The sequence below is a fragment of the Miscanthus floridulus genome, chromosome 12 (genome assembly GCF_019320115.1).
Source record: "Miscanthus floridulus cultivar M001 chromosome 12, ASM1932011v1, whole genome shotgun sequence".
In the NCBI taxonomy this organism is placed as follows: domain Eukaryota; kingdom Viridiplantae; phylum Streptophyta; class Magnoliopsida; order Poales; family Poaceae; genus Miscanthus; species Miscanthus floridulus.
The window spans coordinates 46,902,640-46,919,027 of record NC_089591.1 but is presented as its reverse complement, the minus strand read 5'-3'; the positions used below and the strand labels follow the sequence as shown (position 1 = coordinate 46,919,027).

At 43.1% G+C, this 16,388-nt stretch overlaps 1 protein-coding gene across 1 annotated transcript; it reads left to right on the top strand.

Moving 5' to 3' along the window:
- The first annotated feature begins 239 nt into the window (after window positions 1–239).
- Window positions 240–7,002, top strand: LOC136497239 (protein TIC 40, chloroplastic-like). Its single transcript, XM_066493031.1, has 14 exons — window positions 240–630; window positions 986–1,100; window positions 1,190–1,247; window positions 1,345–1,362; window positions 2,445–2,703; window positions 2,932–3,050; window positions 3,143–3,206; window positions 3,350–3,428; window positions 4,977–5,017; window positions 5,120–5,165; window positions 5,655–5,752; window positions 6,191–6,294; window positions 6,372–6,419; window positions 6,527–7,002. Exons 1-14 carry the CDS (start codon window positions 423–425, stop codon window positions 6,578–6,580), a joined length of 1,311 nt encoding a protein of 436 aa, XP_066349128.1. The 5' UTR covers window positions 240–422; the 3' UTR covers window positions 6,581–7,002.
- Window positions 7,003–16,388: the final 9,386 nt, after the last annotated feature.

Sequence of the window (16,388 nt, the reverse complement as noted above, 5' to 3'; positions counted from 1 at the left end):
AACTCGAGTCTTTCGGCAGCGTAGTGAATTAGCGATCGTTTTCGTGGCTTATAAATTGACTGATGTTGTTTGGTTGTGAGAAAAAAACGCTATATCATGACTGATACGCGAACAAGGTGGATGGAGATAGTTGCTGTACTGTTTCAGCACCACACTAAAAACATCGGGTGGGCCCCACCTCCACAGTCCACTGCGAGAGCCGAGGGCTTTGGTTTCGTCGTCAATCGTCATCCCATCCCGCAACACTCTTCCGTCCCTCCTCCCTTGTCCCCTCTTCCCTCCCCGGGTCGATATCCCACCGCGCGAGTAAAACGAAGCCTCGCCGCCACGGCGCCACGCGAGCAAAAACCCTAGCGCGAGCAAGCAAGCGATAGGGAGACAGGGACCTCAGTGCCTCGCGCAGCGCGGCCCGGCCCGACGGCATGGAGAGCCTCGTCCTCGCCTCCTCCTGCTCCGTGTCCCCACGGCTCCCGCTACTCCCCTCCGCCGCCCGCTTCCGGAGTCTGCCCGGCTCCGTGCCGCCGCCGCCGCCGCCGGCGGCGACGTCCACCAGCGGTGCCGCGCGGAAAGGGCCCAGGAGGCCCAGGCTCTTCGTCGCCGCCGCGGCAGCACCTCGCGGATCCGGGAACGGTGAGGGGACCGGCCTCCCTCTTCTGATGCTTTTTTTTCCCTTCCTGATTGCGCGCTGCTCAGTTTTGTTCATTTATCTATCTCGACCCAATCCTTGCCGCCTCTGTCTGTGGAACTGAGTGTGTAGCTCGAGGTTGCTCTCTGCATCCCCGGTCTGATGTTTCCATAATTCACATCTGAATTTGTAGCTGACAAAATTACAAGTTGCAGTTGAGAACCGAGCAGGGAATGGTCAGCTTATCCGTTCTTTTTATAGTAGCTGTTGAGTAGAGTTGAGGACGTTTTGTCACTTATCAGCGTGGGTTGTTCCCATTTCTATTCTGATATAATTAAATAAAAACGTTCGATACATCAGTTTTCTTGGGATCGAGAGCAAAAGGCTTTGCAAGCATTTCATCTTCGACTGGCAATGAGAATATGTCTACTGGAACCGGTACCCTGCCTCCCATGCCTCCCCCATCATCATACTTGTGAGTTTCCCCCCTCGTTTCTCTGTGTATGCTGTTGTCAACTTTACCTTTGCATGATAACTTAGTTACCTAGCATATAATTTCTGCAGTGGTTCACCTGTTTTCTGGATTGGAGTTGGTGTAGCATTGTCTGTGGCGTTTACCACGGTGCGAATCCCTATGACTTTAATGCTATACCATGCTTTTATAGTTTTATGTATATCGTTCACTTGTAACTTAAATACTTTGTGGTTTGATGTATCAGGTCTCTTCCATGGTAAAGGTGAGCTCACAGCTATTCTCTGCTTTTTATGTTGCCAAACGGTATGTCTCCCCGTCAAGCGCATGGTTACTCCTAATAATTACCCTACGGCTGTCTGTTGATGGTTGGACATGAATCAGCAGGAGTTCTTTGTGTTAGCCTTTCTGTGCTATGCTTGTTTAGTCTTCCATTATCTCTATACTTCGTCAGTCCATTTCTCAGGTTTTTGCCTCTGATCTATTTGAATTTTGAGCAGTGTTTTTTTCTTAATAGACTATAGTTATGATATCTAATAAGTATGATATTATGAAAGTATGTTTCAAGGCAAATTTACACGTACATGACTTTTATGTTTCTCAATTAAACATTTTGAAAACTATTGACGGTCATTAGAATGTAGTTATAATATCTGTTAAGTATGATATTATGAAAGTACATTTCAAGACATATTGACACATGATTTTTATGTTTCTTAACTACATATTTTGAAAACTGTTGAACGTCAAAATTTAAAATTTTGACTGGATTTTGGGGCTGATGACACTTTTGCCCTGCTTTTTTGAAAGCAACCGAATTGTGCTGGGTTACCACCTTGCAGACAGGTTCAGAGAGGGAAAAAGCATTTGTTTACACTCTCGAAAGAGCTATAGGACACAGTCGCATTTTCATGTGGCTCTACCATTATCTACCTTAGTTTGACCCGATTTTGCTCACAGTGTTATTTATGATCAGAGGGACTATTGTTTTAGTTGAAACATAGCATGTAGTCCTATGAAGGTGGTGGTGGGGGTGGGGTGGGTGTGGGTGTGGGTGTGGGTGTGGGTGTGGGTGCGTGTGCGTGTGTGGGTGTGGGGGGAGGGGGGGGGGGGGTAGTTTGATCAGAAGCTTTGTTTCTGCATCCTGTATATCTTTAACTTCCATACTATCACTATTGCCGAAATTCCTATCAAAATTGTATGTTGTACGCCCGCTTCATATCTCACTAGGTTGGGCCCTTGTACCCATTTGTTGTTGCCTTTTCAGTTTGTGTTGTATCTTTGAATTTGCTTGTGCGTGATCTATTTGCTTACCCCTTTTTTCACTTGTTACTAAATCTGTTGCAGAGATATGCCATGGAACAAGCATTTAAGTCAATGATGACCCAGGCACCACCAAACTCATTTGGCTCCAACTCGCCTTTCCCATTTGGCATGCCACCACAGGCATCTCCTACTGCACCAAGCACTTTTCCGTACTTGGAACCAAAGAAAGATACCTCCCCACAGGTGTCAACTGTTGATGTTTCAGCTACTGAAGTGGAAGCCGCTGGAACATCGAAAGAGGTGGATGTGACTGAAACGCCGGAACCTTCAAAGAAATTTGGTATGGCATTTAGGCTTGTAGATTTTCTTTCTTTAACTATCCTTGAATGGAAGGTTGGGACTTTCAGTGTGCAGTGGTATGCTCAATTTGTAAGTTACCATTGTTGTGCATTTATACTAATAAATGAAAACGCACTACTCATTGGTGATGTGGCTTTTCTTAATGTTGATCTTCATTTGCTTCATATATCTGGTGCTCATTATGACGACCATAATTAAATGTATGCAGCATTTGTTGATGTATCTCCCGAAGAGTTGCAGCAAAAGAACCTCCAATCTTCACTGGAGACGGTAGATGTGAAACATGATAGTACAGACAGTGAAAGTAAGGAGGATACTGAGGAAAAAGTAAGTTATGTTGCAAAGCTGGGTAATACTAATAAGCTTCCTGCAAAATCCACTGTATTTATTTAATACTTTAATTTCTGTAATTCTCAAAGGTTCCCACAAATGGAGCGACTTTTAAGCCGAATGAAGATGCTGCTCGTGGGCCAACTGAATCTAGTAAGTGATTGAACATACATATTGTGGATCTCTATTTGTATCTCAGCATCTTTCTTATAAAATGATTTGGTAGTGTACCTTTTATAGTTTTATCTAGTTTTCCTGGTTGACCAGAATAGATTCCTCAACTGATTCTGTTATAGGTAACTCGGGACCTATGCTATCCATTGAGACAATTGAAAAAATGATGGAAGATCCAGCTGTGCAGAAGATGGTGTATCCGTAAGTGCCACCTAACTTCACTGTCTTTGCAGTTATTCTATTGAAAACAGAAGTGCTTCTGCTTCCCAAGATTTAGGCTTATTTTATTGTTAATTGTAATAGCTTAGTGAATATTGTTGATTGTCAGTTAATTGCTCTGAATGCCAAATATCCATGCCCTGCCACTTTTGATATATGCACAAAATGTTTTTTAACACAGTATGCTTAATCGCTTGTGCAATAAGAGAAATGCTCTGTATTAGAAAGCACCTAAGACGCCAGCTTGGCTCAACCATACTCCCTCCGCTCCTTTTTAACTGTCGTTCTTACTTCCCGAGAAGTCAAACATACTCAACTTTGATGAAATATATATACAAGAAAATATTAATATTTATGGTACATAATTAGTATCATTAGATAGATCGTTGAATCTGTTTTCATAATAAACTTATTTGTTGATACAAATGTTGCTAATGTTTTCTACAAACCTAGTCAAACTTAAGAAAACTTAACCAACACGGATACCATAGTGACACTTAAAAAGGGACAGAGGGAATATTCCTATTCCTGTGTTTGTTAGTGTCAGGATGTCAGCACTTTTGCACGTTGGTGATACTCATCTGTGCTGTGTGTAGGTTATGTTCCTGTGTTCTCTTGCTGAATGATGAGGATAATTAAGTGATCAATATTAGAAAAATAATACCTTTGGTTTACTAGACCAATAACTCAATCCTGAATTTTGCTAGTTTGAGAAACATGACGTCTGCATACTAACAGCCAGTTTCTTGCTATATTTCGTGTGAAGTTAGTCCTGCTTTGGAGGAACTCCATGATTAAACATAAAGATGGAATGGCCTAGAAATTTTTCAGTGTACCTATTCTTTGCCTGTCAGGTGCTAGGGATGGAAGAACCATAGAGCAAGGTCTCCCAAGTAACGAATAGTAAAATGGATTACGTAATATTCCCTCAAGTCACAAATAATTAGTGGGACTGTTGAGTGTTGAAGTCAACTATTTTTACTGTTTACCTTTTAAACGATAAACGGTGGTACGCCGTTTCCATTTAATCGGTTGTTTAGCCCGTTTAAACAGCCATTTTGTCCGTTTAAGTGGCAGTTTAGCCTGACTGTTTACCGTTTACCATTTAGGATAACACTAACTATTTTAAACTTCGGTAAAAAATTCTTTTTTATGTGTTGAATTAGTATTTGAAAGTGATATAGTAGATTTGTCTAAAAATCTAGTTTCAATACATTAAAAATATCCTGTAATAAAAAAGTACTAGTTAAAGTTGTGTTTTGGAGACCATCTCGATTTCCAAAATGTCGCTTTTAATCGAGGGATTTGTATCTTATAAGTGTTCCAATTTTTGCCTGTTATGTGTTTGGAATGTGGTGGTAATGTCTCTTGCGCTAAGGCCTCCCATGTAATGGACAGCCTGCTGCCTCCAAAGTCAATTTTAGTAATTCTGAAGTTGCTAATTCTTGTGAAGGAATATTAGGAAACAGGAAATCTCCTTTTGTTCCAAGTAAACTGAAAAAGTGTTGCTGATTTCTTCACATGTTGCAGCTACTTGCCTGAAGAGATGAGGAACCCAGATTCGTTCAAGTGTATGCCCGTGAATCCTGATCACTTATTTAGATAATTAATACCAAATATCCAGAGTTTATTTTCCATTTTAAATACTGATTTGTGTTAATATTATTTTCCAGGGATGCTGCAGAATCCAATGTACCGGCAACAACTACAGGATATGCTGTAAGTAATAAATCTATCTGCACCCTGTATAGGCATCGGCTTTCTGTTTTGATTTCTCACCTTTTATATTTTAACTCTACGTTTTAACTTGGATATTTCAATGTTTTATTTAACTTATCGTTTTAGAATTAAGATGAACCATGGCATTAGTAGTTTGATTGTTGACCAAGCCTATCATTAGTATATGCCATATAAATCTTGAATAATGATGCCATGGGACGGTAGAAGCATTTAGGATGATGCCAGGTATCGGTATCCTCTTGGCAATGCCAACTGATGTGGTCTTAGCAAAGAACTTGCACCCAAACTCATGGTCTCATGGACCAATTGATTATCAACTTATCATGGCAATTGGACACTGTATGCAGTTGAGCTAACAAGTGTCGATACCTGAATGTTTAACACTAACTTTTTAGCAGAAATCCTTGTCTTTATTGTAGCGCAAAAATCTTCCCTGATTTTTTTACTGATGCTGCTACCTGTTCACAGAAATAACATGGGTGTATCTCCTGATCAATGGGATAACCGCATGGTTGATCACCTAAAGAATTTTGACCTTAGCAGTCCAGAAGTGAGGCAGCAGTTTGGTGAGTGAATTGAATGCTTTCTACATAACTTGGGTTTTGTTTGGAACACATGAATTCTGCGAAATTCCCCGTGCTATGTAATACATTTGTTCCTGCCTGTGATTCATTACGGTTGTTGTCATTCTTTGCTTCAAATATGTTCCTCTGATGTGAGGCTGCCACAAGCTAACATTATTGAGATTTGAGAATCTGGTGTTCTTAGAATACCCATGTTACTTTCTTATGCTAAAACCTAGCATAGTCAGCACATGCTTCTAGTGTTTGCAAGGCAAGGGTAACGGTTAAGTTATTTTAGTTAAGACTCTGTGCTTTTGTGGTATCATTTTTTTATTGTTTATCAAAGAACTGTTTAGTGCAAATTTGTTCCATTGGTTATCCATCAAAGCAGTTTTGCTTAGATGAGATATGAACTCCTAAATTATTTGATTGCTTGTACAGCGCAAGTTGGCATGACTCCCGAGGAAGTGGTATCGAAAATAATGGCAAACCCAGATGTAGCTGTTGCATTCCAGAATCCAAAAATACAGACAGCCATCATGGACGTAAGACCCTGTAGAAACTCATCTATTATACTGCTTTAGTCATTTGAGTCTTCTGACATGGTGCCATCTTGTTGCAGTGCTCGCAGAACCCTCTTAACATTGTAAAATACCAAAACGACAAGGAGGTATTTCTATTTCTAGATCCTCTTGCTGTCAGTCAGTTTATGAACATAGACGGGACTGGGAGTGCCACCCTGCTTAGCTTTCTAATACGATTTGTCTCTGCTTTTAGGTGATGGACGTTTTCATGAAGATATCACAAATCTTCCCCCAAATTAACGGCTAGCTGAACTTCATCGCGGGATTGCAGTTCTGATTTTTGTCGGCCCATCATCCCCTGTCTGGAGACTGCTGCGGTTTCCATGTGTCAAGAAAGGGAACACCTGTTGGGTCATGACGCTCCAGATATATCCCTCACTGTGTCAAGGTCCTTTGAGTTGCCCATGTACATCGTGTGATGTAGCGGCCTAGCTATGAGTATGACGCTCCCTACTTCATAAAGCCAGGCTAGTGAGCATAGCAGGGCCAAAGGTTTTTTTTACTATTTACACTGCATCGGCAGCCAGTCTGTGCGCGGCTTTGACGTTGCATGGTTTATCTCGTAGGACGTGGAAGGTGCAGCAGAGGATCAATTTTGATATATAAATTGCTATCAATGTGTAATATATCAGAGAGACACAATGGCAATTCAAGCAATCTGTTTCGACATTTCCTGACCATATTTGACCGGGTTGCAATGCAATGCGATGTGATCCGTCAACATGTGCTGCGCTGGGGAGCAACATTTTTCAGACCCCCGCCCCCCCTGGACAGGCGACCGGTATGATATGCTGACCGACCAGGCCCCCTCGCCCACCACCAAGTCCAGTATTCCAGTTCAACCACGCGGTTGCGGTCACCTTACCACCTTGCCCAGACGCTGCCAAGCAAGTCGCTAGTAGCTACCAGTCTACCACCCACACGGCCCCACACCACCCGTGCGTACGTGCGAAGAGAGCACGCGCCGGGGTCGCCTCGCCAACCTGTTCCCCGGCGCGGATGCGTCAGCGCGGTGCACATCCACGACCATGATCACGCGCAGACGCGCCGATACGTCGGCGTCAGACAGAGGAGCCGCGTGCGCTGCCGATCCTGTCCAGATTCCAGAGTCAGGAATCTAAAAACACAGCGAGCGGGTGAGGAGGATTCCGATCGACGTTTTTGACCCGGCCTAGCCTAGCCGCACATCAGCGCGCCTCGCTTCCCGGAGGAAAACGAAACCCGCGTCGCCGAGTATCATGAGAAGATGAAGGATGCAACCCGCGGCGGCGGCCTGTTCCATGGGATCGGAGGTCCAAGTGGACCATGTCTAACACGAACACCACCTGTCCGAACCAGCCTGCAATAATGGCGACCGAGGGCCCAGAAAATATTTCAGAGAACTGCTCCACCTACACTATAGAACTTTGCTTAAAAATTTATAGAAGCTTCGCAGGATTCCACTGCTGTGATATGGGTAGGAGGGCTTGAGCCCCTAGCGCCCACCGCTGTGTCCGCCCCTGGGTTCAAGGATGGCTACGCGCAGAGCGACAGACGGACGACTCGTGGTCGCTGCTAGTTGCGGGGTTAACCGATAAGTTCAAGCGTTGGCTCCTCAGCTCCTGTCCTCCGAGTCAGCAGGCGTCAAACGTTCAACGATACGACAGGCATTGCTGATCGATCCGTTCTGCTGCCACTCATGTCCAGTCTTGTAGTAGTAGTAATTATTTTTGCTCTCATGAAAAACATATGCGGGCCTTGTTTAGACTGCCTCAAAATTCTAAGTTTTTTCATTCTTTCTTTCCATCACATCAATTTTTAGACGCATGCATAGAGCATTAAATGTAGGTAAAAAAAATAACTAATTGTACAGTTTGGTTGTAAATCACGAGACGAATCTTTTGAGCCTAGTTAGTCCATGATCGGACAAAGTTTGTCAAATACAAACGAAACGTGCTACAGTGTCCAGATTGCAAAAATTTGCAATCTAAACAAGGCCGCGGTTACGCTGTGGATGAAATCTACCGCAAGAACGTCGACCCATCTGGAGAAAAATCTGCAAATACAGCTCTGGAGAAAAATCTGCAAATACAGCCTTAAAGCTCTGACGACAGTGGTCAAAGGTAGAATCGTCGTTAACAGCACTGCTGTTTGTTGCAACTACTCCGTACTCCTACACATCCTGTACCTGTTCAACAGTGCGGCAGGTGATGGAAGACTTCTAATTAGTTCGGCCATTCAAGGTTTACAAGCTAGGAGGAACTACGGAGACGAATGGTAGTGGTAATATAACCTAAAAAAGGTCATCCATTTTAACGCGCAATCAGCTATTCTTTTTTTCTTTTTTCTTTTCAAAAAACAAAATTCACCCTGCTATCAAATAATAGTGTCAAATTTTGCTGCTTGCGTAAAAAAACAATAGTGTATTCACTCCATCCACAAAAGAATGGAATTCTTGCGTTGACTAAATTTATATAAAAAAGTACTAACATTCATGATACAAAATAAATATCGTTAGATTAGTTATAAAATATATTTTCATAACAAATTTGTTTAGAGATATAAATATTATTACTATTTACTAATTAATATAAACTTGATTAAATTTAAATTAGTTTGACTAGCATGGATCTTACGATTGCATTGTCTACCCAACGACAAAGTATTCTTTTGGCCTCCTAACGCCCAAAATTATGAGCATGCATGCTACTCCATTCTGGGAAGCGTTCGAGAATTCTTTTAGTTGTTTGATACTTGAATCAAAGTGTTGAAAAAATTCAGGCATTTCTGATGGTTCTGCACCCGATTTCTTTTAAAGTTACATCATATCTAGTTAGAAACTATACCAAAAAATCATTGTACTTCTAAAATAACTTAAATATAGACCGGGAAACCCTGATGAGTGATGAGTACTTGAAAATTTGGTTGGTGGGTGGAATGTTTGCTTAATTGCTTGCAGATTTGGGAACAAGGGCCTGCAGGAGATGGATGGAGAAGACGAGATAGGCTAGCAGAGCTACGCTTGCGTTACTATTCGCCAAGAAACGGCGGCCATGCATGACTCATGAACAAAGCTTGTTTGTACTTCTAAAATAACTTAAATGATTGTAATTGTAACTAGAAATATGAACAAAAGTCAACTTTGTTTTCATCTCCATCCTTGCTACTTACTTCATCGTTTTAAATTATAAGATATTTTGGCTTTTCTAGATACATTGTTTTTACTATTATGTAATATTGTATTTTTAAGTACATAACAAAAGCTATCTAGAAAAGCTAAAATGTCTTATAATTTGAAATAGAAGGAATATTACTTAATATGGAAATAGGGAAACCCACAAAAATTAGTAATAGAAGCCAGTGCCAACACCCAAGGTGTCGTATAGGAAACCTGAAAATAACAGACCCTTACTTGTTTTGTGTTGTCACAACCATTGGTATTCCTCACACGGATACACGTGCCATTTATGAACAGCTAAATATAGAAGAGGTCAAATCAAGGTCTTCTCTCGCTGAGTCATTTCTTCAGTAACCTTTTATGCCTTGTTTAGTTCCATCCCAAATTCTCAAAAAGTACTACAGTACCTATCACATCGAATATTTGCGGCCTGTGCATAGAGCATTAAATATAGACGAAAAAAAACTAATTGCACAGTTTGGTGGAAAATTACGAGACGAACGTTTTGAGCCTAATTAGTCCATAATTGAACACTAATTGCCAAATAAAAACGAAAGTGCTACAGTAGCCCCAAATTCCAACTTCCTAAAACTAAACACACGCTTAGCTTCAAACTTTTTTTTTCACAACATTGATCCTGTTTGCTTGTCTTATGAGCCATACTGTTTAGAACAGTGTTTTTCTGTCACAACAAATCAGTGAACGGTATTTTCAGCTATGACTTTTCAGCAAAACGAACCGAGCCATTGGGTTCTAGTTCTATACAGCAACAATGCATACACGTTTTCTTTTGTTACCCGTACGTCAAGGACTACCCACTCTTCCTCTCAAAAAAGAAGAAAGAACTACCAACTCTTGCCGCTACTACTACGATTTTTTTATTTTAACCCTTTTTTAAATATAATTTTAAATTTAACACTGTCGGTTTTTTTTAAACTAACATTTTTGGTCGTGTCTATTGCCCTGGCGCGGCCAAATGCCTGTGCCGCGCCATGCATGGTGACGCGGTACAGAGCTGACGTGGTGTGGGGCGGCCAGGGGGGCGTTGACGTGGCGGGTCCTGCCGCGCCACCAACCCTAGCGCGGCAGTGCCGTGCCGTGTTGCGTGGCGCGGCTGGACCAAACATACTGCACGAGCAGCCACACCACCTGGCCGCTGCGCCCGCCGCCGGCCCGGGCTACCTAGATGGTAGAATCGAAACGCGTCGCACCCGTATTTTGTTGAGTTTTTTTTCACGGCCGAATAGAGAATTTGATAAGCCAATGATTAGTTTTTCGTCTTTCATAATACGGTTATGCACCATTTTAACTAATCAATTACGAAAAATTGCCACCGGTGTCCAGATACGCCGGGACTGCTGGTTTCCGAACACAGGGTACTTAATCTCGCCGGCAATGCTGCCGCGACTCAACGAAACGAATAAGAAGCAAGTTGACAAACTGCCACATAACATATTCATTGTTTTGACATAAGTTTGACATAACATAACCAAATAACCCCGCAAGTTTCGGATGCCAATATTCGTTTGACCTAAACAAACTAAGACCCAGGAGTGTAAGGATCCCTTGGACACCTCTGTCTCTTCGGATTTGTTGGCAACACATTGGAAGTGTAGCCAACGTCAGTATGATCGCATCGACGGTGCGTATGGCTCGTACCCTACAGGTATATGATATGTCGATTACTTATAATTCTTTATGATCGTTAGTTCATGGAGCCTACGTACTGAAACAAACTATCTTTGTTAGTACTTGTGAGGCTCCTTGGGTGCCAAATGGGGCACCACCTAGCTGACACATGCCGATCTCATTCTGCGGTCATTCGTCCCACCGGCCGTGCTGTCCGCGGAAGCCCGGGGGTTCGTCATCGTTGTCATCGTCGTCCTCCTCGTCCTCGGTTGTAGGGTCCTTCCCAGCGCTAAGATGTGGTGGTGTACGCACCGCGGAAGTGGCACCCTACGTCATCGCCTAGGAAGAGCCGGCTGGTGTCCTCAAAGAGGCTGAAGACGTGTCACCCGACCGTGCGGGGAGTGGCGGTTCCTCATAAGGAGTGTCCATGCAGCTCAACTTCTGAGCTAGCTTTCTGCAGCTCTTCTTCACCTTCTGCATAAATAGACGTTAAAGTTAGTTTATTAGCCAAACGCATATACAATAAAGAAATATTTTCGAAACAGACAAGTTTATGTTTACCTCCATAAAAGCCGCGAGAACGTCTGGCCCCTGCCCTCTAGACTCGTGAAGCCGGAACGCTGCTTCATTGGACAGCCTTGACAATTGTGTCGCCTGGGTACAGAAATGTGATTGGATAGTTTTAGTACACATACTTAATACCAAAAGGATAACAAACTGTACCATTCAAGTATCTTACCACGTTTCTTTGAAGTGGGGCTCTCTGTAGCTGTGTGTCCTCCCTAATGGTGACGTCGTACACATCTTCGATGACATCTTCCTTCGAGTCCTCGTCAATCGCCACGTTAGTGTACAGAGGCTTGATATGTGTCCTCATAGACCTGTGAAACCACTGCAGGTACTTATCGAAGGTGTGCTAGTCGTGTGGAGGACTCGCAAGGACCACATGTGGTACCCTGGTCTACCACAAATGGATGTACGAGCTATGTGTCACGCGTCAATCCTTGGTTTTGTACCTCTTCCTGCGGTCAAACCTGCAACAAAACGATATTAGTTGTACCAAACATACATCTGAATTGTAGCATTGTTATTAATCGATAACGCACCCGTGCAATACTTAATTGGTGGAGTAAAGCGGTGGTGGACAGCCTGTCATTCTTCCAAACTATCTACAGACCCGGATAGGCAAGTGGATCTCGACCACATGGAAGAAAATAAGAGGGACGTCGTAGCGATACTCGTGTGACTCGTCCATAGTGACAGGACTCAGATAGTCCTGGAGCTCTGGAGAATCCTAAGGACACCAAAACACCTAAAATTTCGTAATTATGTTAGGTTGTGATATAGTGTACATCGAAGAAGACACTGCTACGATAGTATAGAGAGCGTAACCTGGTGCTGTGTCAGAACGTCGAGACCGTTCGTATACTCTCTGTACTTGCGCCACGCATTTCCTCTAACTAACTGTGCTTCCGTCCAGATATACATAGTTGTAGGGAGTGTATCATGCCTGTTCCATTGCTGCATTGAACACGATAATGAATTAGCAACAAATAATCTCATCATATCTAACTGCCTGAAAGAATATAATGAACCGAAGTACTTACCGGTAAACCATTATTAAGGGGCCTCTCAATGGGCAATCGTTCCCAACACCAAACCTGGAGTAGGTAGGAGCAACCCCCAAGGTTTGCATGTCCTGAGGTGCAACGGCAGGCAACGCATAGCTGTCGATACGTCCATACCAGGACTGCACTGCCCCAGCTGTACCCCGCTATGTTCTCCCACGACTGGCAAAGTATGTCATGGAAGATCCAGCTGATGGTGTTGCCCGAGGCGTCTGAGAAGAGGAAAGCATCAAGAAAGTGCCAGAGCCACACTCGAGCGAACCTGTCGATCTGTGCCTCCTCAGCTTGTGAGTCCAAGTACTCAAAGCGCTCTATGATTCAGGACGACGAAACACTGGAACTTTTCCTGTAATTGATCAAAGAAAATGAGACCTGATGCTAGCTGTAAGGCAATGCAAGTATTAAATAGGCTTAAATTACTCACTTATTTTTCTTGGAAGCATTGTCGTCCGGTAGAAGAAAATCAGTAAACTGAGCCACCAGCTCCCTCTAGTGATCGTTGTCAACTATCTCTATCACTGGAAGTCCCCCAACCGAAGGCCTAAAATAGTCTTCACGTCCTGCAACGTCAAGGTCATCTCGCCACAAGGTAGGTGGAACGTGTGGGTCTCAGGCCTCCACATGTTATAAGAATAGAACGACTGTTAGTTGCCTCTAATTTATTACAAGAAAATTTACGTACAAAGAATGCACTCGTACCTGTCTACAGCTGCAGTAAGTAGTGCTGGATCAAGGGGCGGAAGACCGTGGTTGACAACATGGACAAGCTCGAGGAAGCCGGCACACCGTATGTACGGCGTATAACGCTCGTCCCACTGATACGCCCTGGTGTGAGTGTGGGGCCTCAAAGGAGGCAAGGACACCTCTGCGTCGTTGTCACTCAAGATGTGTGCTCGGTGCTGGTCGTCGTACTCCACCTCCAGAATGGGGTACAATGGGTACTACGTGGAAGGGGCCATCTTGTTACAAATTGATAAACAAAGCGTTAGAGTATTCAAATTAACAAAATTAAAGTTAACATTAGTAAGTTTACAAACAAATTCATTAACCTAACTAGCCTAAATCTCTAACCCAAAATCCTAAGTATACTAGATAATAAATACATAATCCATCCATATAAAACTTTGGTTCTAAAATTACAAGTAATCTCTCCGTCTCAAAATAAATACACATCTTGCTTCTCGAGTAGTCAAATATGTTTAAGTTTGATCAAAACTAAAAAATGGTATCATTATTTCTATCTCCGTCTCAAAATAAATACACATCTTGCTTCTCGAATATCAATATTTCTATCTCCTAATAAGTTTATTACGAAAGTATCATAAATATTAGTACGTTATTATATAAATTTGGTCAAAGACACTAATAGTAGATACAAAAAATACTAACTATACTACATAATAACAAAAAAAAATATGAAATCAAGAGGGAGGTACCTTAGGAGCGGGCGGCCTTGACGCGCCGGCGTTCGTGGCGCGGCCGGCTAGGGCGCTGCGCTGCGGGGGCGAGCGGCTGAGGCCGGGCTGTGCGGGCGCGTGCGGCGGCGACGGCTGCGGCGTTCGGGCGGGCTCGCGCGCGGTATATATCTGGTCCTGCCGCGCCACAGATCAGGGCGCGGCACTGCCGCGCCATGATGGGTGGCGCGGCAGGACCGGCCACATCAGCGCCACCCCCCGGCCGCCCCACGCCACGTCAGCCCTGTGCCGCGCCACCATGCATGGCGCGGCACAGGCATTTGGCCGCGCCAGGGCAATAGGCGCGGCCAAAAGTGTTAGTAAAAAAAAACTAACAATGTTAGATTTAAAATTATATTAAAAATGGTTAAAATTAAAAAAAAATTCACTACTACTGGGTAGCGATTTCTTAGTCACTTTTAGACGGGATTCTGGTAATGATTATCGGCTAGATGTATATAAGAAATGGTGCACTGGAAGATTGATTAATTGCTGACTGCTTTGTCGCATTGACAAATCGCTACCAAAGACTTGCCAATCGGGTGCATTCTGTCTTTGTGACCTCTCCAAAACCTGTAAAGTAAATTTGAACACGCAGGCGAATAAAATTTGGGTTTGGCCAGTGCTGCATCAACTTCAACATTATTGTGTAAGCTTTTGTACGAAGACTTCCAAATTCAATAGCGGCTACTTGTGGTGAACCCCAAACACGGCGAATTTTATTTGGCAATTTGCGTTAGCTTAAGCCACACAATGTCCAGCACTCCAGCAATGTGAGATGGATGTTTTAACAATAATCGAACTTCCAGTTAAAGACACGAAATAGTAGTGTTCTGAGGAAACTCACAAGTCACAACGGAAATGCAAGAAACATGCATGACGCTATATTTTGAGACAAAGACATGAGACCTGATGGAGGTGAAAGAAATGTAAAAATCAGAGAGAGTATCTGGAACTTTGTAAAGTTGGATCATTAAGGTGATAATAAAGGGCAAAGACTTTCTCTAAATCTTCGAACAGTGCAAATATGACTTCAGACCTCTCAGGTTTGAACATGATCCACATCACACATTTTAACTTTTCCTGAAAGTGCGAGTATGCCTCTTTGCTACCGTTCTTAGGAATCTTCTCGTAAAAACAATGACCAGGTAAAACAGGCCGCGGGCGAAAAGTGCAGCTCCATTTGCGACCCCCGTTCACATATGTGGAAAAATATAAAGCAGCAGCCATGGCGTAAACTGGAAATTAAACACCATGGAAAAGTTGGGCATGCAGTACCTGGTCCTGGTGGGTGCTCAGATGATTACACACCGATGACTGTGCGTACCCCCACACCAGCAGATAAATGCTCAGTTGGTTTGGCCGTACGTCTGGACCATCCGAGTTCTACTCCTCCATCGTCGATGCTAATTTGAGTACCTCCATTTAATTTCTTCTTAATACGAATACAGAAGCAGTCTACCTAGTTCCTCCTAGATTGGTTTAGTTTTTTCTTCTTATGTACTCTCTCCATACTAAAAAATGAAGTCGTTTTGGACAAGGCTTGGGTCAAACACTGGGAATATAAATCATGAACGACTTTTAAGTCGTTGAGTTTGAAAATGTGAAAATAGATTTGTCTTGAAAAATACTTTCACAAAAATTTACATATATCACTTTTTGATAAATATCTTTATAAAAATAAGTAGTCAAAGTTATGCTTTGAAGACCATGTCGTTGTCCAAAACCACTTCATTTTCGAGTACGAAGGGAGTATGGTTGAATCCCTCGCTCTCAGGCCTCACTGATGACTCTTCATGTCAACATTAACGACACTATATACGGTTAGGCGAAACAGGTGAAAGGAGGATGTAGATAACTCAACGGCAAAAAATTTGAGAGAGAGAGAGAGAGAGAGAGAGAGAGAGAGAGAGAGAGAGAGAGAGAGAGAGAGAGAGAGAGAGAGAAGACGGTTTGTAAACTAGTATACAAGTGGGAAGACGAAGATGTGACAATTTGTCATGCTTGCCAATTGGCGATTTGCAGGTTCGGCCAAGTAGCGTATTGGTGGATGCCACCACATCCTCCATATGAAAGCGTCTCCGCTGGTGAGTGTGAGTGACCACCAGCGACCAATAAACCAAGAACGCTTCGATCTGACCAGCAGTATGTACCAGTATTCTTTCACCACCCACCCGTCACCGACAA

Excerpts from the sequence above, each read along its gene's own strand:
- LOC136497239 (XM_066493031.1), top strand. The coding sequence starts at position 423 with ATGGAGAGCCTCGTCCTCGCCTCCTCCTGCTCCGTGTCCCCACGGCTC. Across the intron at positions 2,704-2,931 it reads GGAACCTTCAAAGAAATTTG|CATTTGTTGATGTATCTCCC; the intron begins GTATGGCATTTA and ends AAATGTATGCAG. Across the intron at positions 3,051-3,142 it reads AGGAGGATACTGAGGAAAAA|GTTCCCACAAATGGAGCGAC; the intron begins GTAAGTTATGTT and ends TAATTCTCAAAG.